Below are 25,991 nucleotides of genomic sequence, written 5' to 3'. Positions count from 1 at the left end.
AGTCCTCTGGGGTCTGTAGTTCTTCTCTTCTGAGAACCAGGTACCCAGAAAATTGGCAGTCCACAGAACTGAAGCATTAACTCTTTAACTCCCAGTGCACTATACATTATGATGTGGAATATCGATAACAAAAATCATAAAAGCATGACACTACTAATTGCAAAACAATACAAACAAGTAAGAAACACACAATCCCAATCATTATGAGGGCTGGAAGCTATTTTCTGCCTTGAGATGAGGCCAAATGTATCATGCTGGAACCCAAGTAGGGCCAGTCCCTGTGGAAACACAAGCATATCCATGACCCCAAGTCATTAATGGTAAGGGACCTTCTCAGTGCCCTGTGGCCATATTCCGAACGTTAACCATTGACTGTTCCTTGAGCACTGGGGAGGCCCTAAAATGACAGTCTACTTGAGTTGTATCTGTATGATTGTGATTTAGAAAATTCAGCACAAGCAAAGCCTTACATAATCTCTCTTGTGGTGTGTCTCCCATACTCCCCCTTTTTGGTTAAGAGTACATTTCAGTGTTTGATGAGCACGTTCAATGATAATCTTGTCCAGAGGGAGATTGAGGAACATGTCTAACCCCCCATTCCTGGAGGAAAATTTGAGTGGCCTTAGAAGTATATGCAGGTCCATTATCTGTTTTTATAGTATGTGTGATCTCCATAGCAGTGTAAGCAAATAACAGTGTAAGCAAATAAATTGCCCGGCAGTCTGGGCACGTTAGAATAATGTTATGGGTTTGATCCACTGTCAGTTGGAATTGTTTATTTTTAGGCTCTCCTATTCTGATGGAAAAATTGATGGGAGAGTTGTCCTTGCTGAAATAATTGAGGGGTAGCAAATGCGACTGTGGCTTGATCAGCTTTACAATTGCCCTCAGTTAACAGACCAGGCAATGTAGTGTGTGATTGAATATGCGTAATAAAATAAAGAAGAGTACGGTCGCTTGAGCGATGCAAAAAAGGCAGGGTTGCTAACTTCCTTCAGGAAAGATCCTTCAATCTGCTGAAAAATACCTATATCATACAAAGAGTCAGTTATTAAATTAAGCTTTTGTTCTTCAAAAATTTGAAAAGCTCGAGCCACCACAGTATGTTCTACAACGTGAGGTGACCCATTGACAATATGCACATCTGACTGCCATCATGTAACAGTCACATGACAGATAACCAACACTTGGTTTGTCTTGCTGGAGCCATCTGTAAATACACTAACAGCATCTGATTACAGAACATGTGAAAGTGAAACATTCAAGAGTTTGATATTATTGTAAGATATATCAGGAGTGATAAGCAAACATGATGGCTGTATTGATGTTGCAATGATGTTATTACAGAGTCTAAGCATTGAAGTACTTCCTGTGTTAATTGTTGTTCAATTGTTGTTCAGACGTTAGATCTGGGTCTCCTTTGAGTAGAGGGTGTAGCTCTTGAGTAGTAATACCCCAAAGTGTTCACAACCAGTTGACGGTTCCTAATAATTTTTTCAGATCATTTAACATCTGCACATGGGGTACTATTTTGAGGGTTTGTGGCTGAATGTCATGAGATGCAATTTTCCATTCTAAATATTTACATGGAGAGCTGAGTTGCACTTTTTCTTCAGCTATTTGTAAACCAATAGATTGTACTGCCTGACAGATGAGCAGTATAGCATCCAGAACTCTTGGTAAATTAAAAGTCCCATCCATGTTACAGAAGAACGCCCTAACAAGAGGGCGTTATGCCTGTTTCCAAGGGGGCCCATTATATCAGTTGGAATAAGAGTCATGGTGCTATCAGTCAGCATCACTGACTGGGCGGTGGCCAAGTCCACTCCTGTGTTGTCTGGGATGGCTGGTCTGACTGAGTTGGCCAGGTGGTGGCTGGCTGATTCAGGACTGTATTTGTTGTCATAGTGCACGGTCTTGCACTCTTCTTCCCATTTTCAGCAGATCAAGGGGCCGCCCATCAACATGGTCAAATTATTCATCATCTGGGCAGTAGCCTGATCTAGGTACTCAGTCATAAACACAGTATATTGCATGGGAGATAGAATCATTCATAACAAAATTTTCCAGTCATGAGAAGTCATAACATAGCTGTAACCGGTTGCAACCAAAAGATTATACATAAAGGTAGACTGAATTCCATAATCTTTCACTGACTTCCTTAGCTCCTCTTAAAGCAGGGATTCCCTCCGTGGGGGCTGATTTGCACATCACAGGAAAGGCTTGCAACGTGTCAGTATCACCTCGTAATAATGCCTCTCTTCTGCATTTCTCTCATTTTCTCACCGTAGTCTTTAACCAAATTACATGCTGGAAGCAAAAGCGGCGCAGCGGGAGGTGGGCGAGGGGGTGCAGCTGCGCGGCAGGGGTGCTCCGGGGCGGGTTGCGACCGCGGTGCTGCGGGTTCCTCGCAGCGGTGGCGGCGCTCTCCGGGGGCTTCGGTTTTCCTTTTCCCCGGCCGGGGGGAGTGAGGTGGGAGGCGCGGGCCGGGACCGGGCAGGAGCTGCCTCCCGCGCCGAGAGGCAGCGGAGAGGGTGGAGCGGAGGGCGATGGGGAACGGTAGGGAATAGTTTGCCTTTTCTTTTCGGATTTGTTTGAGCGCTTCCGATGTTTAAACAGGTGAATGCTTAAGCAGCAGCCTTGTCTGCAGTAGTAGTAACGTCCCAGAGTTTTGTGTCAATTTTGTCCCAAACCGCACCTTCAAAACCCAGTTATCAGAAATTCAGGGACATATTTTCTTATCCAATCAATAAAAGTAACTAATGCTGAGGTAGATACAGGTCGATTCTGAAACTTTAAAATTCTCTGTAATACTTCACGATTTACCTGTTGCTCCTTTGCTTTAGCGAACTCCCCGTGGTTCCCGACTGCTCACCTTCTGTCCTGCAGATTGGTGATGAGTGAGGAAAATAATCTTTTTGTGGTTCAGTCGGGTGGTGCTGCCGCACTGGGCTCATTCAGCCTTGGCTTGATTGTTGCTACACGATGGGCACCATTTGCAGCGTCTGAGGCATGAATTCAGATGTGAACAATCCAAATCGTTTATTACAGGTTCTGACATCCCTTATATACATTCTCAAGATCTCTCTTGTAACTTTCCCACCCCCTTTACATGTCGACAAAACATTCCACACAGATATTCCTGGAGGTGTCCTTAGTTTTCAGCATTCCTTTCTCATGCTGTTTATCTTGTTCTGCAGCTTCTGCTCTGAATATTCTTTCCTGAATTCCCACAGAGGTGGTCTGTTCAACTTTCCATGTGGAAGGCACCTTCTTAATCTGAGAATAATTCTCCTGATTTTATCAGCATTCCATATCGTAACATCATGCAACAGGCTGTTAGGTGCATAGTGACAGTACACTGCGGAGCTGTGTTTCCTGTTTATCTCACAGTCTTATATGAGTTCTGACTCTCCAAGAGAAAGATACACTGGGATGTACTGCATTTCCCAGGAGCCTCCACATGATTTCTGATTCCAGGGGATAGGGGAAGAGCTCTCTGGTCTTTTCCATGAGGTGAGTGGTGGAGAGCCTGCCAATAAAGATTCAGACAGACTCTCTCTCTCCTCCAGTTTTATTTTTTATTTTTTTTATTACTCTTAATTATTCTGTATTATCTCACATTCCTTTTAATACATTAGTTTCTCCTATCTCAATTGGGTTTTTCCCTCTTCCTTCCTTCCCTTCCCTTCTCCCAAGGGGAGGGAGGGGTGTCAAGTGATTAACTTTTCAACCTGTGACAGGGTCCTTTTCCTTCCTTTAACTGATCTGCTGGTGACCTGTGCAGTCAGGTGTGGAGCTCTGATCAGTGCCTAACTGGTAGGCTGTGACACTTCTGGAGAAGTTACTGGTAGTCTGTAAAGACTATTATAGTGTTTTCTGGATTTGTCATTTTTTATCCAGAAAAGCTTCCTGGGTTGTATTTGCTGTATGAAAGAAGAAAGTAGGATTTTTAGAATTGGTTCACAAAACTTATTAAAAAGGCTGACTTTCATATCTTCTCATGAAGCATTTCAAAGTGACTTGGTAGTTTCTCACTTTTAAATTGATCAAATACTGAACTGTAGTGCTGTTGAAAGAATTCTCTTCAGAAGCTGATTGCTCCATAAGTCATTTTTTGTACATCTTTATTACAAGGAATTTCCATTTTTCCATTACAGTATGACTTGTTATTACTTAGTACGTCAGAAGCACATTAAAAATTTATTTTGTGTGAAACATGGCATTCTTAGACTTATAAATATTATGAACGACAACAGCACATTTAATGCTATCATGTAAAATTTCTAAATCCTTAATATGGAAAATTATCAAGAAAAAATCAATCCACAAAACTCTTAACCTTTTATTACAAAACGTTACTTAAAGTATTTAAGTTATATATTTTTTTCTGGTTTATTTTAATATGTCAAACAGGACTTCAAAATGTTATATACTTTAAAATTCAAGATGTTATCAAAGTACATAATTTAATCTTCATAAAATCTCATTTTATCCATCCTTATTTAATGCCTTCAGAACTGCCAGTGTGAAACTAACAAGTAAATGCTAGGAAAATTTCTGCTCCAATGAGCTTGCTCAATCATCTTTATCCCCAAAAGAGACAGAGGAGGAGAATCTTCAGCTTTCCTTATTCGAATAAAGGGAGAGTCCACTGGGGCATACCCCTGTGGGGTCTCTCAAAGTACTGGGGGACACAGCCCCTCTTTTATCCCTGTACTTCAATGCTAGTGAGCCCTTTCCCCATTGGCTGAGGTACTCAGGGTTCACATTCTTCTCGATTCGCCTATCAGCCACCCCCCCCACCCCCCCCAGTAGGTACCCCCCTTTGTTTCCTTTTATTTTATACATAGAGAGGAGTAAATATATGGCTCAACCCAACATAAAGTATAAAAGAATGAACACAAAATAATTGGCAAAGTGTTAGTAAATGCAATTTTCAGCACACCACAGGGCATATTCTTGTATATTCATTCCTTCAGCAAGGCATAAACATAAGGTACACCTTTTCCCACAGCTGGGTCAATAGTTATGGATGTTCCTCTATTCTTGACCCTTTTGTCAAAATCAACAGCATGACCCCAAAATAATTGAAAACAGTGGCAACAATCTGAGGTGGAACAAACTAATTTGCTAAATGTAATAACAGCAAAATATAATGAGAGAGACAGAGTTTGTCTGAAAGGTGGATAGGCCTCACCGCAACGCTGAGGTGAGGAGTGCAGTCCAGTTGAGCAGATGAAGAAAAACATATGGAGCAGAGCAGATGGAGAAGCGCAGGTGAAGCAGAGCAGGCGAAGAAGAGAGCATCAGGTGACCTTGGCAGGAGTTATATCTCCTCGCTGACCACAAAGTCTCCTGGGGAAATGTAGTTCTTCTCCTTCAGACAGGCACCTGGAACTTGAGCATCAGCAGTCAAACCCCCAGAGCATTACATGATGTTATGGTGTGAAATACTGATAACCAAAAATCATAAAACCATGACACAGTCCAGAAACAATAATATAAAATAGTAGGCGATAACAAATGTCTGTAACTTCAACCTTGGAAAAGACTTGAAAATGGTGTCCCCACAAATCTCTCTAATATAGAAAAATGTGATTAAACAAATCAGATTCTTGAAACTGTGTTGCAAATCACCAATGATTTTTTGCAGATCTTCCTTTAAGCTAATGTATTTAATTAATGGTTTGAGTGTTGCAGTGGAATCTGTGGGTTTTCCGCCTTTTAAGCATTGGGATCTTTTTCTACTTGAAAAAAAAAACAACCAAACAACAAACAAAACTATATCTGCAAAAGAAGTAATTCTGTTACGTGGGTGTGAAGTGCTTTGTTCCTAACAAATGCAAGCAGTTGGCCTCTGCCTTACCTCTGGTGAAGGTAAGGCAGTTTCTTCTATTTTCAGGCAGGGTTCTTAAAGTAGTGTCACGGAGTTAACTAGATCAATCTATGCCAGTGACATTCCACCCATTCTACATCACTACATCATGCTTTATATATAAATATATACAGATATACAAACAAACAATGATTAAAAAGCATTACACACATGTCTATATACATATATATACATAGAATTACTGACTGCACTCCCCCAACATCAAATTTCCTTGTGGTACACATTGAACAACCCTGTTTTAATGCATCACCCACCAAGTGGACCCTGGTCCCAGGGCAATGTCACGGAGTTGACCAGATCAATCTATGTCCGTGACAGGGGCGACAGGCCTCTGCCCTCCCCCCCCACCTCAGTCCCACAAAAATGGGAAGGAAGGAAGGAAGGAAGGAAGGAAGGAAGGAAGGAAGGAAGGAAGGAAGGAAGGAAGGAAGGAAGGAAGGAAGGAAGGAAGGAAGGAAGGAAGGAAGGAAGGAAGGAAGGAAGGAAGGAAGGGAGGGAGGAAAAGAGCAGCGGCAACAATCTATGGAGGAAAACTTGTTTTACTATGATATGGGGATACAAGATAACACAATATAATACAATTTAATTGAAATTCAGATTAATAAATCAGACAAGATGAGAGAGAGAGAGTTCCCAGGACCGAGTCAAACCTGAAAAGCTTGGAACGGCTAGGAAAGCACCCTCCAGCACCCACTGCAAGGCAGCAAGAGAGCACCCCCTCCACCCCGAAGGGCCAGATCCCATGACTTCTGTAATATACAGGGATAGGTACCTGGAATTGGGGCATTAACACTTTAATACCTTGTACACTACATGATGTTTTGATGTGGAATACTGAAACCCCAAAACAAACAAACAAAAAACCATAGAACCATGACATTCCACCCCTTACTCTACATCGTTACATCATGCTTAATATACATATACATATATACAAACAAACAAAAAATGATTAAAATGCATTACTCACACATGGCTATATACATCGAATTAGTAACTGCACTCCCCCGGCATCAAGTTTCCGTGTGGTACACATTGGACAACCCCATTCTACTGCATTACCCACCAAGTGCATCCTGGTCCCTGGGCAAAAACTGTACCACAGAGAGGTTTGCCCTTTCCAGAAGCTGGAAGAACCCAAACTGCCTTTCCTAACATGTTCTTTACATGTACAACGGGGACTTTATCTCCCTCTACGGTATGTACGGAACTGGATTGGTTAGGACCATCACGATTGATAGATCCTCTGGTATTGACTAACCAGGTGGCTTCTGCCAAATACTTCTCCCAGTGCTTAAATGTTCCGCCACTCAGTGCTTTTAGCATAGTTTTTAACAATCCATTGTATCGTTCAATTTTACCAGAGGCTGGTGCATGATAGGGAATACGGTAAATCCACTCGATGCCATGATCTTTGGCCCAATTATTTACAAGAGAATTTTTGAAATGAGTCCCATTATCTGACTCAATTCTTTCTGGGGTGCCATGTCGCCACAAGACTTGTTTCTCGGGACCCAATACGGTGTTTCGTGCAGTAGCATGGGGTACTGCATATGCTTCGAGCCACCCAGTGGTTGCCTCCACCATAGTAAGTACATAATGCTTACCATTGCGAGATCATGGCAAGGTGATATAATCAACCTGCCATGCCTCCGCATATTTGTACTTTTGCCATTGTTGGACAGCTTTCACCTCTGCAAATTGGCTTGATTCTCCTTTTTTTTTCAGTGGCCTCTGCAACTTGTCGTGTGGGGCTCCACACAGCAGATTTCCATCTGCGATGCTTCCCCACAATACGACACGATCCATCTGTGAACAGGGCATATTTCTTTTCGTTCTCTGGTAGTTCATTGTATGGTGGGGCTTCTTTAGCACGTGATACTTCTTCTCCTGCTGGTGTTCCAAACCTTTTACCTTCAGGCCAGTCCATGATGACCTCTAGGATTCCTGGACAGCTGTGGTTCCCCATCCGTGCTCGTTGTGTAATCAGTGCAATCCACTTACTCCAAGTGGCATCAGTAGCACGATGGGTGGAGGGAACCTTTTCTTTAAACATCCAGTTCAGCACTGGCAGTCGAGGTGCCAGAAGGAGCTGTGTTTCAGTGCCGATTACTTCAGAAGCAGCCCAAACCCCCTCATACGTGGCTAAGATCTCCTTTTCAGTTGGAGTGTAGCCCTCTTTCGACCCCCTGTAGGCTCGACTCCAGAATCCCAGGGGTCGGCCTCGGGTCTCTCCTGAGGCTCTTTGCCACAAACTCCAAGTGGGACCTTTCTCTCCAGCAGCAGTATAGAGGATGTTCTTTATACCCTGTCCCTTCCATACTGGCCCTAGGGCCACGGCATGGGCTATCTCCTGTTTAATCTGTTCAAAAGCTTGCTGCTGCTCAGGGCCCCATGTAAACTAATTTCTCATTCGTGTCACATAATAAAGGGGGCTTACAATGAGGCTGTAGTTTGGAACACGCATTCTCAAAAAGCCCACTGCACCCAGAAAAGATTGTGTCTCTCTTTTGCTATTGGGTGGAGACATAGCAGTTGTTTTGTCGATCACATCTGTCGGGATGTGACGACAGCCATGTTGCCACTTTATACCTAGGAACTGAATCTCCTGGGCAGGTCCTTTCACTTTGCTTTGCTTAATAGCAAAACCAGCACTCAGAAGAATTTGGATTATTCGCTCTCATTTCGTGAAGACTTCTTCTGCTGTATTGCCCCACACAATGATGTCATCAGTGTACTGCAGGTGCTGTGTTTCCACCCCTGGGGCAAACGGTTCCAGGTATACTGAACGCCCCTCCATGTGAAAGCAAACTGTGGCTTACATTCTTTGGCCAAAGGAATGGAAAAGAAGGCATTAGCAATGTCAATGATGGCATACCATTTGGCCATTTTTGACTCCAGTTCATACTGGAGTTCTAACATGTCCGGCACAGCAGCACTCAGTGGGGGTGTGACTTCATTCAGGCCACGGTAGTCCACCGTCAGCCTCCATTCTCCACTGGCTTTATGCACGGGCCATATAGGGCTGTTAAAAGGCGAGTGAGTTTTGCTGATCACTCCCTGGCTCTCTAGTTGACAAATCAACTTATGAATGGGGAGCAAGGAATCCCTGTTGGTGCGGTACTGCCGCCTGTGCACCATTTTTGTAGCAATCGGTACCTGTTGCTCTTTTACTCGCAGCAGCCCCACAACAGACGGATCTTCTGACAGGCCAGGCAAAGCAGACAACTGCTTAGTGTTGTCTGTGTCCACAGTAGCTATTCCAAAGGCCCATCGATACCCCTTAGGATCCCTGAAATGCCTCCTTCTGAGATAATCAATACCTAGTATACATGGAGCCCCTGGGCCCATCACAGTAGGATGTTTTTGCCAGTCCTTACCAGTGAGGCTTATCTCAGCCTCCAACACAGTGAATTCTTGAGAGCCCCCGGTCACTCCAGAAATATGGATTGATTCTGTCCCTTCATGACTCGAGGGCATCAGAGTGCACTGTGCACCAGTGTCCACCAATGCCTTATATTTCATTGGTTCTGATGTGCCAGGCAATCGAATCCATTCAATCCAATAAAATTTATTATCCCTTTCCTCCATCAGCTGAGGAAAGGTCCCCTCTATTCATTACCTGTGGTAACTGGAGCAACTGCTCTGGTGATCAATCTGTTTTGTAATTCACCTGTGCTCATAGTACAGGAGTAGGTTCACGGTGCCACTTCCTCCTGCCTTCTCTATGGTCACATAGGTAACACCACAAGACAATTTGCGATGTAGTATTCCTTACATGAGCCAGAAAGCTTTTGCCTTTAATAGATGAGATTTTTGATGGTGCACGTGAGAAGGAGGGTTCATCATCTGTAATTAGTTGGATTCACATTAGTTTGATCAGCTCCTTCATTAGACTCTTTTGATTATCCTGATCTTCATCAAGCATTTCTGATATCACTACATCTTTGTCACGATTAATCAATAGAGACATTTGCTCTGGCACTTCATTCAGTTGGTCCGTTACTTGTGAGATGGTGGAAATGGTAGCGTGAGTTGGGGGTAGCTGTTGTTCATAGCTTTGGAGCATAAGAATCAACTGAAAAACTAAGGGTCTTCTCTGTTGGTCCTGTTATCTGTCAAATGTTGCTGCTAGTGTAGCAGCGTATTTTTCTGGTGCTGTTGTTGTGAGTGTCTGCCATATATCAGGTGTCATCATCACTTTTTCAGGGTCGCGGTCTTGGCGTGGGTCGTTAGGAACAAAGTTAGGATCATACAACATTTCCACCACGCCTATTTCCCTCAAATACTGGATACCCTTTTCAACTGTATCCCATTTTTTCATCACAATCTTCAAGCCGTTTTTGAAGGGATACCTTTCCTTCACAGCTATTAACACTTGTTCCCAAGAGGGTGGCAGCCCCATCCAAACATCGACTAATCCCTCTGTCAATAGCTGGATCTCTGGCAATGGCACCTAGTTGGTGAGCTTCATTACCATCCAGAGACAAGCTATTGGCCCCACTGTCCCAACAGTGAAGCAACCAGGAAATGAAAGTTTTGTTAGGGCGCTGTGTAAACTCCTTTATTGAACCTTGGATTTCAGTCATCTTCAGAGGCCAATGAGTAGTAATAGAGATTTCCTCTTCATCACTCTCTTCTGCATGTCTCTTAGTTTTTTCTTTTGCCTTTCGCGATGGTGGTGGTTCTGAGGAGGGGCCCTTGCCTGGATCTTCCTTTACCTCCTCCTCTGCTTATTTTTTCCTTTCCAGATGTGAGGACACACATTTCCATTTCTTGCCTTCCACAGGGGCAAATGACATTGTTACTGGTGTCTCCTGTGATTGATTAGATTTGAGTTGGGGATTTTCCCCTTTGGCTTGAACCTCAGCTGGGAAACTCTCTCTCTCCAGAATAGTATTATATAGGACGTGGAAAACACAAGCCAAACCCCAAATAAGTCATACCTCCTTAGATCTATGTAAATCACACCATCCCTGACTCAAATACTGGCTGAGTTTCTCAGGATCCAACAGGTGTTCGAGAGTGAAATCCCATGACATTGTGGGTCCCCATGCTTCTAAGATTTTTCCTTAACCTCTCCATATTCCCTGTCAGTCAGCATTCTCCGGTTTTGGAGGAGACTCCTTCCACATACCACGAATGCATAGGAATACATTCAGGGAGACTGATAACATGCACAGGAGTATGCCCACAAAATGGAGCATTAATTCGGCATTCAAAAAACGTGTGACAAACTGAGTAGAAAGCCTGGAAAGTTGTCTGAACATCATGTTGTTTGTAAGATTAGCTATTCCAGTTGGGATGTAGCTGTTTGCAAAATTATCTATTCCATCTGGGATGTAAATGTCAAAATTCAAATCATACCACATTGCATATAGGTACCATGCAGGTGTCTCCATCAGTGCCCTTATTTGTTTATATATGAACACTATTCCACAACATGAAATCATGACATTGATAATTGGCCAATAAGTCATGAGGAACATGATGGCTTTTAATCCCTTGCACAGTGCCCCCACAATAAAGAGTGGGTTCATCACTGTTAGCTGTTAAAAAGGGGTTAATGAATGGAAGCTGACAAGAGGAGAAAAAAAAAACTGAAAAAACACTGCCCAGACTAAGTAGTGCTCAAAGTTTACAAATATCCCAGAATATTGGCAGTACGCCTGGGCTTTCAAGGTCAAGTTTCTCAGCACACAAATCTGAACTGCTGATAAAGTTCCCCAACAAAGCTCTCCACGAGCAGAGAGAGATATTCGTTCAAAAAGCTAAAAAGCAGCTTTTGCCCGCCTTCTCCACAAAAAACTGTCTCGGAGTTAACTAGATCAATCTATGCCCATGACAGGGGGGCAGTGGGCCCCTGGGCCCCCCTGGCCTCACAAAATGGTAAGAAAAGGGAAAAGGGATAGGGAGATGGGAGCTGGGCTCAAGGAAGAAAAAAAATAATGAGCGGCAACAATCTATGGAGGAAAACTTATTTTACTAACTATGATATCAGAATGCAAGATAACACAAAATAATACAATCTGATTGAGATTGACACTAATAAATCAAATAAAATAGGTGAGAGAGAGAATTCTCAAGACTGAGTCAAACCTGAAAAGCTTGGAACGGCTAGGAAAGCAGTCTCCAGCACCCACTGCAAGGCAGTAAGAGAGTTCACCCCACCCAGAAGGGCCAGATCCCATGACTTCCGTAAATGTATAGGGGAATAGGTACTTGGAATTGAAGCATTAACACTTGAACTCCGAGTGCGCTACATGATGTTATGTTGTGGAATACTGAAAACAAAAATTTGTGACAATTAGTCATTCTGCCTTGTACTAAGATAAGTGGGGTTTAAGACTTTTTTCTTTGTCTATCTGTCTGTGGGTGATTTTGATTGGTAAAGAGCCCAAACAGTGAATAAAAGCACCAGCCTTAGTATATGGCTACTTGCCCTGTGATTGCAGGATGTGTAAGGAATAACAATACAAAGAGACCTCTAATTCAGCATGAAATGAAAAACATTTTAACATCAATGTTTATCTTAACTAAGTCACAAATCAGACTATACTTTGGTGTTTTTTTGTTGTTTCTTTTTTTCAGAATAATATAACTGAAAGTCCTTCTCCTATATTTGAGGAAGAACAAATTGTTGGTTGGATGGCGGATTCATAAGTAGTTGTCATATTACAAGAGTAAGAAGATATTTTGGTATTTGTGAAGAACTGGTTTTTCACCCTAGTCTAGCAGCTTTGCTGCTCACTTAAACACAGATGAATGAAGACCCCATTTGGAAAAACACCAGCTCAACGATCCAGAGCTGATGCAGGTGAGGTGTTATTGAATTTGCTTTAGTTGTTTGTTTGTTGACTGGTTTTTAGTGGGTAAAAAAATGTTCTTAGTACATAAGAGAATCTATAAAAATAATTGCATCATGAAGCTATCACAGAGTTGACCAGATCAATCTATGTCCGTGACAGGGGCAACAGGCCTCTGCCCTCCCCCCCCACCCCAGTCCCACCAAAATGGGAAGGAAGGGAGGAAAAGAACAGCGGCAACAATCTATGGAGGAAAACTTATTCTACTATAATATCGGAATACAAGATAACACAATAGATACAATTTAATTGAAATTGAGATGAATAAATCAGACAAGATGAGAGAGAGAGTTCCCGGGACCGACTCAAACCTGAAAAGTTTGGAACGGCTAGGAAAGCACCCTCCAGCACCCACTGCAAGGCAGCAAGAGAGTGCACCCCCCCCCCCCCCCCCCCACCTGGAAGGGCCAGATCCCATGACTTCTGTAATGTACAGGGATAGGTACTTGGAATTGGGGCAGTGACACTTTAATGCCCTGTACACTACATGATGTTTTGATGTGGAATACTGAAACCCAGAAACAAAAAAACATAGAACCATGTTATTTTTTCTTTGTTGTTGTTGTTGTTGTTTTGTTTTTTTTGTTTTTAAGGATGAGAATTATGCTTTTATAGAATCTGTGGAATTGAAAGGGTATACATAAATGTTAATTAAGCTGTACGGATTTAGATATAAGAAATTGTACTGGTTTTGGCTGGGATAGAGTTAATTTTCTTCATAGTGGCTCATATGTTGCTTAAACCAGTGTTTAAACTATTGATGCTGCATTAGCATAGTTAAGCAAGGTCTTTTCGCTTCTCACAATTCCCTGACTGTGAGGAAGCTGGAGGTGAGCAAGAAGTTGGGAAGGGACACAGCCAGGACAGTTGACCCAAACTAACCAAATAAATATTCCATACCATATTGTGTCATGATCAGCAATAAAAGCTAGGGAAAAGAAGGAAGAAGAAGGGACATTTGTAGTTAAAGCATTTGCCTTTCCAAGTAACCATTACACATGATGAAGCCCTGCATTCCTGGAAATGGCTAAACATCTGCCTGCCAATGGGAAGTAGTGAATTAATTCCTTGTTTTTCTTTGCTTGAACGTGCAGCTTTTACTGTTTTCTCACTTTTTATTTACCTTTCTGAATTTCTCCCCCACTCCACTTCACGAGGGGGAGGGAAATGAACGTGCAGCTATGTGGCATGCAGCTGCCTACCGGGGTTAATCCATGACAGAAATGCATGTTACCAGTCTATACTGTCAAAGTTTTAGCAGAACTGTAATTTAATTAAAATTCTAAGAAGGAGCCTGTAATATAACTAATATTTTGCTCATCCCAGAAGTGTTGGAAAATGAACAGCAATATATTCGCTACTGGAAGCCAGTAACAAGTTGACTACCCCAGAAGTCAATACTGGGTGCAGTCTTGTTCAACACCCTCATTAATGATCTAGGGGTAGAATATACCCTCAGCAAATTTGATGATGACAGAGAACTGACGTGAGGTGGTTGATTAGTCAAAAGCGCGTGCTGCCTTCCAGAGCAACCTCAACAGGCTGGCAAAATGGGCTGACAGGAACCTCATGCAGTTCAACAAAAGGAAATGCAAAAGTCCTGCACCTGGGGAGGAGCAACCCCAAGCACCAGTACCAGCACCCAAGCAACAAGCTGGGGGGGGACTGGAAAGCAGCCTGGCTGAAAAAGACCCAGGGTCCCAGTGGACTAATGTTGAACACGGGCCAGCAAGGTGTCATTTCTGTGAGGAAAGATAAGGAGCCTGGGCTGCATTAGACAAAGTTTTGCCAGCAGGTTGAAGGAGGTGATCCTTCTCCTCTGTTCACCTCTAGTGAGACTCCACCTGGAGTATTAAGTCCAGTTCTTGGCTCCTCGGTACAAGAGTCACATGGACATTTCAGAGGGAGTCCAGGGAAGGGCCACAAGGATGATTAAGGGACTAGAGCACCTGTGAGGAAAGGCTGAGAGAGCTGGGCCAGTTCAATCTGGAGAAAAGAAAGCATAGAGAGGACTTAATCAGCATATATAAATACCTGAAGGGAGGATGCAAAGAGAACATAACCATCAGGGATGGTGTAAATCTACATGAACATATAGGTTGGGGGACCAGTAACTAAAACACATCTCTGCTGACCTTGTTTCAGCTGGGAGAGTTGATTTTTTTTCTTCATAGCGTTTGATGTGTGTCATAGATTGACTTCAGGAGTTGTCACGGAGTTCTCTAGATCAATCTGTGCCTGTCACAAGGGGCAACAAACACATAGGCCCCTAGACACAAAAACAGGAAAGGAAAAGGGGGAAGATAGAGAGATGGGAGCTGTCCCCAAAAAGAGAGCAACAGCAATAATCAAAAAAGAAAAACTTAATTTTACTAAATATGATATCAGAATGCAAAATAACACAGTATAATTGAAATTGAAACTAATAAAGAAAACAAGAAATAAAAAGAAATAGAGTGCTTGAAACCAAAAGGCCTACTTGAACTAAAGGCACACCCACAGACAGCCAACAAGTAAACAAGAACCAGAAAACAAAATCATACAACTTCCTCCCATGACCAACCTTTCTTGCTGAACGTGAAGTCCCCTGGAATATGTAGTTGCTCACATCTTCTGAAAACCAGGTTGTATAGGAACTGCTGAGTCACAACCTGAACCACTGATCAATCACCTGAGACAAGCAATAAGTCAGCCACAGGAGCACAGGTGAAGGCAATTCACCTGTGCTGCCAGACAGGGTGGAGCCTGGCTCCACCTCTCCTAGACCTATTTAAGAGCTGGCTACCAGGGAGAAAGAATTTCTTTTAAAGATCCATTCTATGGGAGTTTTGTAAGTGAGCCCAGGGTATGGGTAAGTCTCCTATCTGTTCTCTCTTTGTTATCATAATCTGTTTTGTCTAACTCTTTTGTTTGTTATGTAATTATAAGATCTTAATAGCCATTGATATATGGGTATATGGAAAAATGTTAGTCCACAGAACTGGAGCATTAATTCTTTAATTACTCATGCTTTATAAGATCATATGATGTGGAATATCAATAGCAATTATAAAGCCATGACACTCCACCCCTTATATTACATCATGCTAAAAATATATACATATATACAAAAAAAAAAAAAAAAAGCATTACACACATCTACATACATACATATATACATAGAATTACTGACTGCACTCCCCAACATCAGATTTCCTTTCACTGACCAACCCTGTTTTTCTGCATTACCCACCAAGTGGATCCTGGTCCCTGGGCAAAAACAGCACCATGGAGAGGTTTGTTCTTTCCAGAAGCTGGAAGAACCCAAACTGCTTTTCCCCACATGTTCTTCACATGTACTACAAGAACCTTATCTTCCTCGACAATATGTACGGAGCTGGATTGGGTAGGACCATCACAATTGATAGATCCTCTGGTATTGACCAACCAGGTGGTTTCTGAGAAACGCTTCTTCCAATGCTTAAATGTTTCACCACTCATTGCTTTCAACAGTGTTTTTAACAACTCATTGTATCGTTCCGTTTTACAAGAGGCCGGTGCATGGTAGGGAATATGATAAATCCAGTCAATGCTGTGATCTATGGCCCATGTATTTACAAGAGAATTTTTGAAATGAGTCCCATTATCTGACTCAATTCTTTCTGGGGTGCCATGTCACCACAGGACTTGTGTCTTAAGACCTAATGTGGTGTTTCAAGCGGTAGCATGGGGTACTGCATATGTTTGAAGGCACCCGGTGGTTGCCTCCACCATAGGAAGCACATAACGCTTAGCATTGCGAGATCGTGGCAAGGTGATATAATCAACCTGCCATGCCTCCCCATATTTGGACTTTTGCCATCGCCCTTCCTCCCAGAGAGGTTTCATCCTCTTGGCTTGTTTGATGATGGCACATGTTTCACAGTTATGAATAACCTGTACAATGGCATCCATAGTTAAGTCCACCCCTTGGTCTCTAGCCCATTTGTATGTTGCATCTCTTCCTTGATAGCCCGAAGTGTCATGGGCCCACCAAGGTAGAAATAATTCACCCTTGTACTGCCAGTCCAGGTCTATTTGAGCCTCTTCAATTTTGGAAGCTCAATCTACATTATGGTTGTTTAGCAGTTGTTCAGTAGCCCGACTCTTGGGCATATGAGCATCTACATGGCGCACCTTTACAACCATATTCTTTGTTCGGGCAGCAATGTCTTTCTGCAGTTCAGCAGCCCAAATAGGCTTACTGTTCCACTGCCTGTTATTTTGCTCCCACTGCTGTAACCACCCCCATAAGGCATTTGCCACCATCCATGAGTCAGTATAAAGTAGCATGATGGGTGGAGGGAACCTTTCCTTTAAACAGACAGTTTAGCACTGGCAGTCGAGCTGCATTTCAGTACCGACTGCTTCAGAAGCAGCCTGTGCCCCCTCATGTGGCTAAGATCTCTTCTTCAGTTGGAGTGTATCCATCTTCAGACCCCCCTGTACGCTTGACTCCAGAATCCCAGGGGTCTGCCTCAAGTCTCTCCTGTGGCTCTTTTCCCCAGACTCCAAGTGGGACCTATCTCCCCAGCAACAGTGTAGAGGATGTTCGTTACATCTTTTCCCACCTGTACTGGCCCCAGAGCCACAGCATGAGCTGTCTCCTGTTTAATCTGCTCAAAAGCCTGCTGCTTCTCAGGACCCCACACAAAATTATACTTATTCTGCATGACCTGATAAAGGGAGCTTACAATGAGGCTGTAGTTTTAAACATGCATTCTCCAAAAGCCTACTACGCCCAGAAAAGATTCTCTTTCTCTTGCCAGTGGGTGAACACATAGCAGTGATTTTGTCAGTCGCATCAGCTAGGATGTGACGGCATCCATCTTGCAACTTCATACCTAGGAACTGAATTTCCTGGGCAGGTCCTTTTTCTATGCTTCACTTAATAGCAAAATCAGCTTGCAGAAGAATTTGGATTATTTGTTTGTCTTTCGTGAAAATTTCTTCTGCTCTATTGCCCCACACAACAATGCCCTCCTGTTTTAGGAAGGTGGATCAGATCTTTCACCCACACCTGGATCAGTAGAGTGATCTTTACTATGAATTCAGCCATTTGGGTTATCAGCTCTTCCGCTTGTAATGCTGAATAGGCAGCCAATAGCTGTTTTTCAGTCATATTGTATCTTTCTGCTCCGTGCCTGACCTGAGACCAGAATCCTATGGGGGTCCGAACAGAACTCTGGTGTTGCCACAGGCCCCAGCCAAAGCCATCCTGAGTGACATGAACGTCCAACTCGGCTGGGAGGGTAGGTTCAAATATGCCCAATGCCCGGGCTTGTTTAACTGCCAGTTTTGCCTGTTGGAAAGCATCCTGCTCCATTCTCCCCCAGTCCCAAAGTTGCCCCTTTTTCATGAGTCTGTGCAGTGGACTCAGCAGCTGCGCTAAATGAGGTATAAAGGAACAGCAGTATCCCAGTATACCTAAAAACTCCTGCAGCTGCTTTGGTGTTATAGGGACTGGGAATACCTGAACCTTATATATTACAGCACTGGGTAGTACTTTGGTCTTTCCTGTCCAAACCACCCCCAGGAATTTTACAGACAGGCCCGGACCTTGTACCTTCTGAGGATTTATAGCCCCATTCTCTTTCTTGCAGATAGGTAGTCAATGAACCTGCTGCCTGTTCTACTGCCTCCAGTGAGTCAGATGTCAACAGGAGATCATCAATATAATGGTACAAGTGAACATTAGGAGGTTTTCTCCAATTAGCTAGGTCACGAGCCAGTAGGTTATAGCAATATGTTGGTGAATGCGCATACCCCTGTGGCAGGACCTGAAAGGTCCACTGCCTGCTTCCCTATGTAAATGTTTCTATGTTTCTTAGAATCTCCTTGTCCACCCCTGCACAAGGAGTGTCTGAGGGAACTGGGATTGTTTATTCTACAGAAGAGGAGGCTCAAAGGAGACCTTATCACTCTCTAAAACTACCTGAAAGGAAGCTGTAGTGAGATGGGGGTTGGTCTCTTCTCCCAGGTAACTAGCAACTGGATGAGAGATAATGGCCTCAAGCTGCAACAGGGGAAGTTCCTGTTTAACGGAAAAATATATTCTCTGAAAGAGTAGTCAAGTATTGGAACAGGTTGCCCTGGGAAGTGGTGGAGTTGCTGTCCCTGTCAGTGTTCTAGAAACATGGCACTTGGGGACGTGGTTTAGTGGGCATGGTGGTGATGGGCTGACAATTGGACTAGATGATCATAGAGTTCTTTTCCACTCTTAATAATTCTAAGATTGTATGATTTTAACTGAGAATGTGTGGTGAAAGCACCCCATTGTGACTAGTCCAGAGGATCTGTGCATCCTTGGTATAGATGACCTCAGGAGAGGGTACTTCAAGGACCCAAAAGGGTACCAAGTGGGCTTCTACTATAGGTGCGTTGAAAACAGAGGACATTAAGCAGCTGTCTACCTTGCCCGGTTTCTCTGAGGATCTTTCTGTTATGGTGTTAAGAGTATAAGAACAGCAGGTGCCGATCACTACCAACATGGTGCACCAGTGGCAATACTAGACCAACTGAGACTCCCTGATACCCACCCATAAGCTTATTCGTCAACTGGAGAGCAAAGGAGTGATCAGCAAGACTTGTTCACCCTTTAAAGTCCTGTTTGGCTATTGTGAAAGACCAACAGAAAGTGGGGGCTAACAGTGGACTATCGTGGCCTGAATGAAGGCACAACACCGCTGAATGCTGCCATTCTGGATGTGCTAGAACTTCACTATGAACTGATGAACGCATTTTTTTTCTCAATCCCTTTGGCAGCAGAGTGCAGGCCACAGTTTACTTTCACTTGGAGGGACATCCAATCCACCTGGAATCAACAGCCTCATGCGTGGAAACACAGACCTACTGTTTGCCATAGGATGATCCATACTGCAATAGAACAGGGGGAAGCTCCTGAACACCTGTATTACATCAATGGCATCATTGTGTGCATCAGTACTGCAGAGAAAGTTTCTGGGAAAGGAAAGAAAATAATCCAGATGTCCAGATGCTTTTGAAAGCCATTTTTTCCCCCACAAAACAAAGTAATGTCAAGGGGTCTGCACAAGAGATCCAGATTTTATGAATAAAATAGCAAGATGGATGTAATCAGATCCCTATGGATGTGACCAACAAAGTAACTGCTATGTCTCCACCAAATAGCAAAAAGGAAACTCAAGCTTTCTTAGTTGTTCTGGGTTTTTTGAGAATGCATGTTTAGAATTACAGTGGGATTGTTAACCTTCTCTATCAAGTAATCCAGAAGAAGAACAATTTCACTTGGGGCCCCTCAGCAACAACAAGCTTTTGAACAAATTCAACAGGAGACAGTTCATGCAGTAGCCCTTGGTCCAGTCTGGGCAGGACAATATGGAAATAGTGTACTCTACACCACAGCTGGGGAGAATGGCCCCACCTGGAACCTCTGGCAGAAAGTCTCATGGGAGACGCCAGGTTGACCCCTAGGGTTTTGGAGTCAGGGATACAGCGAATCTGAAGCTCGCTACACTTCAACTGAAAAATAAAAGGTATTGAGAGCATATGAAGGGGTTCAAGCTGCTTCAGAAGGTATCGGTATTGAAGCACAGCTCCTCTTGGCACCCCAACTGCCTGTGTAGGGCAAAGGGAGGGTCCCCTCCACACATCATGCAACTGATGCCACATGGAGATCACAGAACAGACTCAAATAGGCAATCCCAGTCCCCAAGGAATCTTGGAAGACATCATGGACTAGCCCAAAGTCAATATTTTGGAATATCACCAGAGAAGGAGGTGACACATTGCTGAAGAGGCCTCACTGAATAATAAAGTACCAGAAAGTGAGAAGCAATATACCTTGTTTACTGATGGGTCTTGTTATATTGTGGGAAAGCATCAGAGGTGAAAGGCTGCTGTATGCAGCCGTAAAAGACAGGTTGCAGAAACTGCTGAAGGAGAAGGTGAATCAAGCCTATTTGCAGAAGTAAAGGCCATCCAGCTGGGTTTAGATATTGCTGAATGAGAGAAGTGGCTAGTGCTCTATCTCTACACTGACTCCTGGGTGCTAGCAAGTGCCCTACAGAGGTGGTTACAGCAGTGGGAGCAGAGCAAATGGTAGCACAGAGACAAATCCATCTGGGCCACTGCATTGTGGAAAGATATTGCTGCCCGCGTAGAGAACATGGTTATAAAAGTACAGGTACCCAAGAGTCATGGCACCGAAGAACATGAAAGCAACCAGAAGTTAAATTGGGCTGCTAGGATTGAAGTCATCAGGTAGAGTTGGACTTGCAGAATAAGGGTGAATTCTTCATAACTCGATGGGCCCATGACACCTCAGGTCATTGAGGAAGAGATGTAACCTATAGATAGGCTTGGGATTGAGGGGTGGACTTGACCACAGATGATATTGCACAGATTATCCATGAACGTGAAACTTGCACTGCACTCAAACAAGCCAAGTGGATAAAGCCTCTCTGGTATGGAGGACAATGGCAGAAATATAAATACTGGGGAGGCCTGGCAGGTGGACTACATCACTCTCCTACAAACTCACCATGATAAATGCCACCTGCTTACAACGGTGAAAAGCAACCACCGGATGGCTGGAAACATATCCTGTGCCCCATGCCACCACATGAAACACTATCCTGGTGTATGGGCCTGAACCTCTGATTGATCACCTGAGGCGAGCCATGAGTCAGCCAGAGGAGCACAGGTGAAGGCAATTCACCTGTGCTGCCTGAAGGGGGGGAGACAGGCTCCAACCCTCCTAGACCTATTTAAGAGCTGGCTACCAGTGGGGAAGGATCTCATCTGGAGGTCCCTCCTTCTGGTATTTTGTGGTGAGCCCAGCGTAAGGCTAAGCCTTCCATTTATTCTCTCTTGTTATCATAGTCCACTTTGCCTAACTCTCTTGTTTATTTTGTGATTGTAACATCTTGATATCCATTGATTATACACCTGGACATTGGAAAGTAAGCCTTATGGTGACATGGCACCCCAGAAAGAACACAGTCACACAACAGGAATCATTTCTGAAACAACTTCACCTGAGCCAAAGAGCATGGCATTGAGAGGGTATATCACATCCCCTATTATGCACTAGCCTTTGGAAAAATGGAATGATACAATGGACTGTACAATGTACAATGTGGAATGGGGAAATATTCCCTACAGTATACAGGGGACCCCATTTCTCAACTAGGGTTGCTATTTGATAATAAGGAGAACCCAGAAACCCTGGGATCTGTCTGGGGATAATTTTATCTAAGGGGGTGATGTTCTCCCCTCTGACCCATTTATAGAAATTCCACAGAAAGGACATGATATAAAGTATATTTGGGCTGCCTGGTTCATCAACCATACAATCAATGAACATACAGATGTTATAGTTATGAGGTATACCAGAGCGCTTAGCTAAGAAGTTATTACACCAAAGCAGAAAAGATAGGATGCTTACCCATATCCTGGGCTCGCTTCAGAAACTCAAGCAGAGTGGATCTCCAAAAGAAAACCTTCCCCCTGGTAGTCAGCTCTTAAATGGGTCTAGGAGAGGTGGAGCCAGGCTCCACCCGGTTAAGTAATCTTACAACTGCTTAACAACTTAATGACTTAACAACTATATGAGAGATGTGGCTTTTCAGAAGTTGAAATAAGGTCTTGCAATTACTTAATAATTTCACAAGACAAAAAAAGTGAAAACTGAGGAAAATGGAGAAAGCGTGAGAGTTGGAAAAACAGACAGGAAAAAAATTGATCACCAGTCTATTCTGAAGGTCTGTTTTGAGGAGTTCCATTGTCAGCCTGCAGTGCTGGGGAAGAGATGGGAAGGGTGAGCGTGCTCATCCTGAGGTTGTAGCCTCAAACCAGTCAACAACAGTGAGGACCACCAAGAAGACAAAGAAGGTGAAGAAGATGATCCCAGGGTTCCTCTCAGGTGTCCTTTTATTCCTGCTAGGTTTGCAGGTGCACCGTCCCAAGGTCGTAAACAAGCGAGTTTGCAATTGCAAGTTTATAAAAAATAAGTTTGCAGCCAAGACTTTCTTGTGGGAAGGGTAGGTCAGGTTGTCAGTTAAGCAGGACAAACCTGTTAGAGGACAGGATATCCTACTTATTGATATCAGCCTTTGACTGGTTGTTATGGCAATGGCCTTGCACTGCAAGTATTTGAGACACTCCAAGCACACCCCAGAAAGTCAGAAAGTGTTTTTTGTTGGTTCTTTACACTGAGGAATTTGCTTGACAGCCATAACTTTTCAAATATGATGGAGAGCAGCTTGGAAACCACGTCAGTCAATTCCTTCAGAACTCTGGGATGCATGTTGTCTGGCACCATGGACATACAAATTCAGTCTCGTGAGGCGCTGTCACATTTGTTGTTCTCTTACAGTGGGGAGGATTTTGCTCCTCTAGTTCTCACCTAGAGGTTCAGGGACATGAGAGACACAAAAAGCATAGCTGCCAGTGAAGACAGAGGCAAAGAACTCAGTACCTCAGTACCTCAGAAGCCTGAGTACCTCAGCCTTCTCCATGTGTGTTGTAGCCAGTTCTCCTTTTCATTTATCAGAGGGGTTAAGCTGTCTTTGGCATGTCTCTTCCGACCAATGTACTAACAGAATCTCTTGTTGTTGTTACTTACATCCCTCGCCAAGTGCAGTTCCATCTGTGCCTTGGCTTTCCTGATCCCATCTCTGCATGTCTGGACAGCATACCTATATTCTTCCCAGGCGACATGTCCTTGTTTTCACTGTGTCTGTACATAACCTTCCTGTCCCTCATTTTGACCAGCCGGTCCTTGCCAAACCATGCTGGTTTCCCGCCTCCTCTGCTTGTTTTCCTATACTATACCTATAGCTCTTATGCTCTCAAAGAGGCATCCGTAAAGAGTTGCCAGCTTTGCTCCACTCCTTTCATAGAATCGTAGAATCACCAAGGTTGGAAAAGACCTAAAAGATCATCCAGTCCAACCATTCACCTATTACCAATAGCTCCCACTAAACCATGTCCCTCAACACAACATCCAGTCTTTCTTTGAACACCCCCAGGGTCGGTGACTCTACCACCTCCCTGGGCAGTCCATTCCAGTGCCTGACCACCCTTTCTGAAAAGTAATACTTCCTCATGTCCAGCCTGAATCTCCCCTGCCGTAGCTTGAAACCATTCCCTCTGGTCCTATCACTAATGACACGAGAGAAGAGGCCGACCCCCAGCTCACTACAACCTCCCTTCAGGAAGTTATAGAGAGCAATGAGATCTCCCCTGAGCCTCCTCTTCTCCAGGCTGAACGTTCCCAGCTCCTTCAGCCTCTCCTCATATGGCCTGTGTTCCAGACCCCTCACCAGCTTTGTTGCCCTCCTTTGAACACGTTCCAGGGCCTCAATGTCTTTCTTGCAGTGAGGGTCCCAAAACTGGACACAGTACTCGAGGTGCGGCCTCACTAGTGCTGAATATAGGGGAACAATCACCTCTCTGCTCCTGCTTGCAACACTGTTTCTGATGCAAGCCAGGATGCCATTGGCCTTCCTGGCCACCTGGGCACACTGTCGGCTCATGTTCAGCCGAGAATCAATCAATACCCCCAGGTCCATTTCCTCTACGCAGTCCTCCAGCCACACCGCCCCAAGCCTGTAGCATCGCCTGGGGTTGTAGCCAAAGTGCAGGACCCAGCATTTGGCCTTGTTGAAACTCATTCCATTGGCTTCAGCCCAGCTCTTCGGCCTGTCCAGATCCCTTTGACTCTAAGGACAGCTTCCCAGGGGATCTTCACCCAGTAATTCCTTAAATAGCATGAACTTTGCTCTCCTGAAGTTCAAGGTCCTGGCTTTGCTTTATTCCAGGCCTGTCCTCAAGATCATAAACTCAACCAGGGCATGGTTGCTATAGCCTAAGGTGCCAAAGGTAACTTCTTTAATGAGCTCTTCTGCGTTGGTGAGCACCAGGTCAAGAAGCACTTCTCCTCTAGTCTGTTTGTCTAATGCCTAGACCAGGAAGTCATCCTCAACACACTCCAGGAGTCTTTGAGATTGCTTGCAGTCTGTCATGTTGCTTTCCCAGCAGACATCTGGGTGATTGAAATCCCCCATCAAGAGAGCCTGTGAGTACAATACTTCCTCCAGCTGAAGCAAGATGGCCTCATCCACAGGCTCCCCCTGATCAGGCAGCCTATAGTAGACCCCAACCACCAGATGTCCTTTATTGGTCCGGTTCCTGATTTTCACCCACAAGCTCTCAACCTGTTCATGGCTGTTTTACAGAGGCAGCTCTTCACACTCTATCCACCTCTTAATGTAGAGGGTAACTCCCCTGCCCCTCTTTCCCTGCCTATCTCTTCTGAAAAGCTTGTAGCCCTTGATCATCATTCTCCAGTCATGAATCATTCCATCACATCTCTGTGATCGCAATTAGGTCATATTTTTCTAATTGTGCCTGTGGCTTCCAGCTCTTCCTGCTTATTTCCCAGGCTGCATGTACTGATATATATAGTCAATTCAGCTGGGCTATTGGCAATGTTACCTTCTTTGAGGAGTCCTCACAAGATCCTTTGGGACAATTCAGAGATTTTTTCCCTTCTGTTTCCTGAAGTGACAGCATTCCCTGGCCCTTCTCTGTCACACAGACAGCTCCATCCTCTTCTCCCATCAAATCTAATTTAAAGCTCTGGTAATCAATCCAGCCAGCTTGTTTCCCAGAACACTTTCGTCCGATCTGCTCAGTTGCATTCCATCTAATGCCCACATACTCGATCTCTCAAAGGCCTGTATAAGATCATAGAACCCAGAGCCTTTAGTCATGATACCATCCACGCAGCCAGTCATTTACCTGACCTTTTCTCCTTCTTCTTCACAGGTCCCAGTCACCAATCAGGAGGACAGAGAACATTACATGCACTACCCTCTCCCTTCAGTGTCTTTCCAAGGGATGCAAAGTCTTTTTTTAATGTTCTGAGGTTTCCTTGTTGCAGCCTCTTGAGACCCAACTTGAATGAGAATGAGTGGATAGTAGTCTTTGTGTTTTATCATATACAGTAGATTCTCCTTGACATCTCTAACACAAGCCCCTGGCAGACAGCAAACCTCTCTGGAGAGGTTATCTGGGTGGAAAATGGGGGCCTCATTGCCCCTCAATGAGGAGTCCTCAATTACTAAGATTCTTCGCACTTTTTTGGTGGCACTAGTTTTGATGTGATTACTTGGTTGGCCCTGCTTAATATGCTTGTTATTTCCTTGTTCTGATTGCTATCC

General features: G+C 44.0%; 1 protein-coding gene across 5 annotated transcripts in view; it reads left to right on the top strand.

Moving 5' to 3' along the window:
• LOC125687573 (spindlin-W) overlaps positions 1 to 25,991 on the top strand; it is a 141,381-nt gene that overhangs the window by 46,275 nt on the left and 69,115 nt on the right. Inside the window, exon 2 of one of the 5 annotated variants that reach the window (XM_048932763.1) lies at positions 12,491 to 12,716. The exons of the other annotated variants lie outside the window; for them this stretch is intronic. Within the exon in view, the coding sequence (XP_048788720.1) occupies positions 12,665 to 12,716 (52 nt within the window). The 5' untranslated portion in view covers positions 12,491 to 12,664. The remainder of the gene's footprint in view (positions 1 to 12,490; positions 12,717 to 25,991) is intronic. 5 annotated transcript variants of the gene reach the window in all.

Source organism: Lagopus muta, assembly GCF_023343835.1.
Source record: "Lagopus muta isolate bLagMut1 chromosome W unlocalized genomic scaffold, bLagMut1 primary SUPER_W_unloc_1, whole genome shotgun sequence".
Classification (NCBI taxonomy): Eukaryota; Metazoa; Chordata; class Aves; order Galliformes; family Phasianidae; genus Lagopus; species Lagopus muta.
The sequence above is the reverse complement of the archived record's forward strand: the minus strand, read 5'-3'. Positions and strand labels throughout refer to the sequence as shown.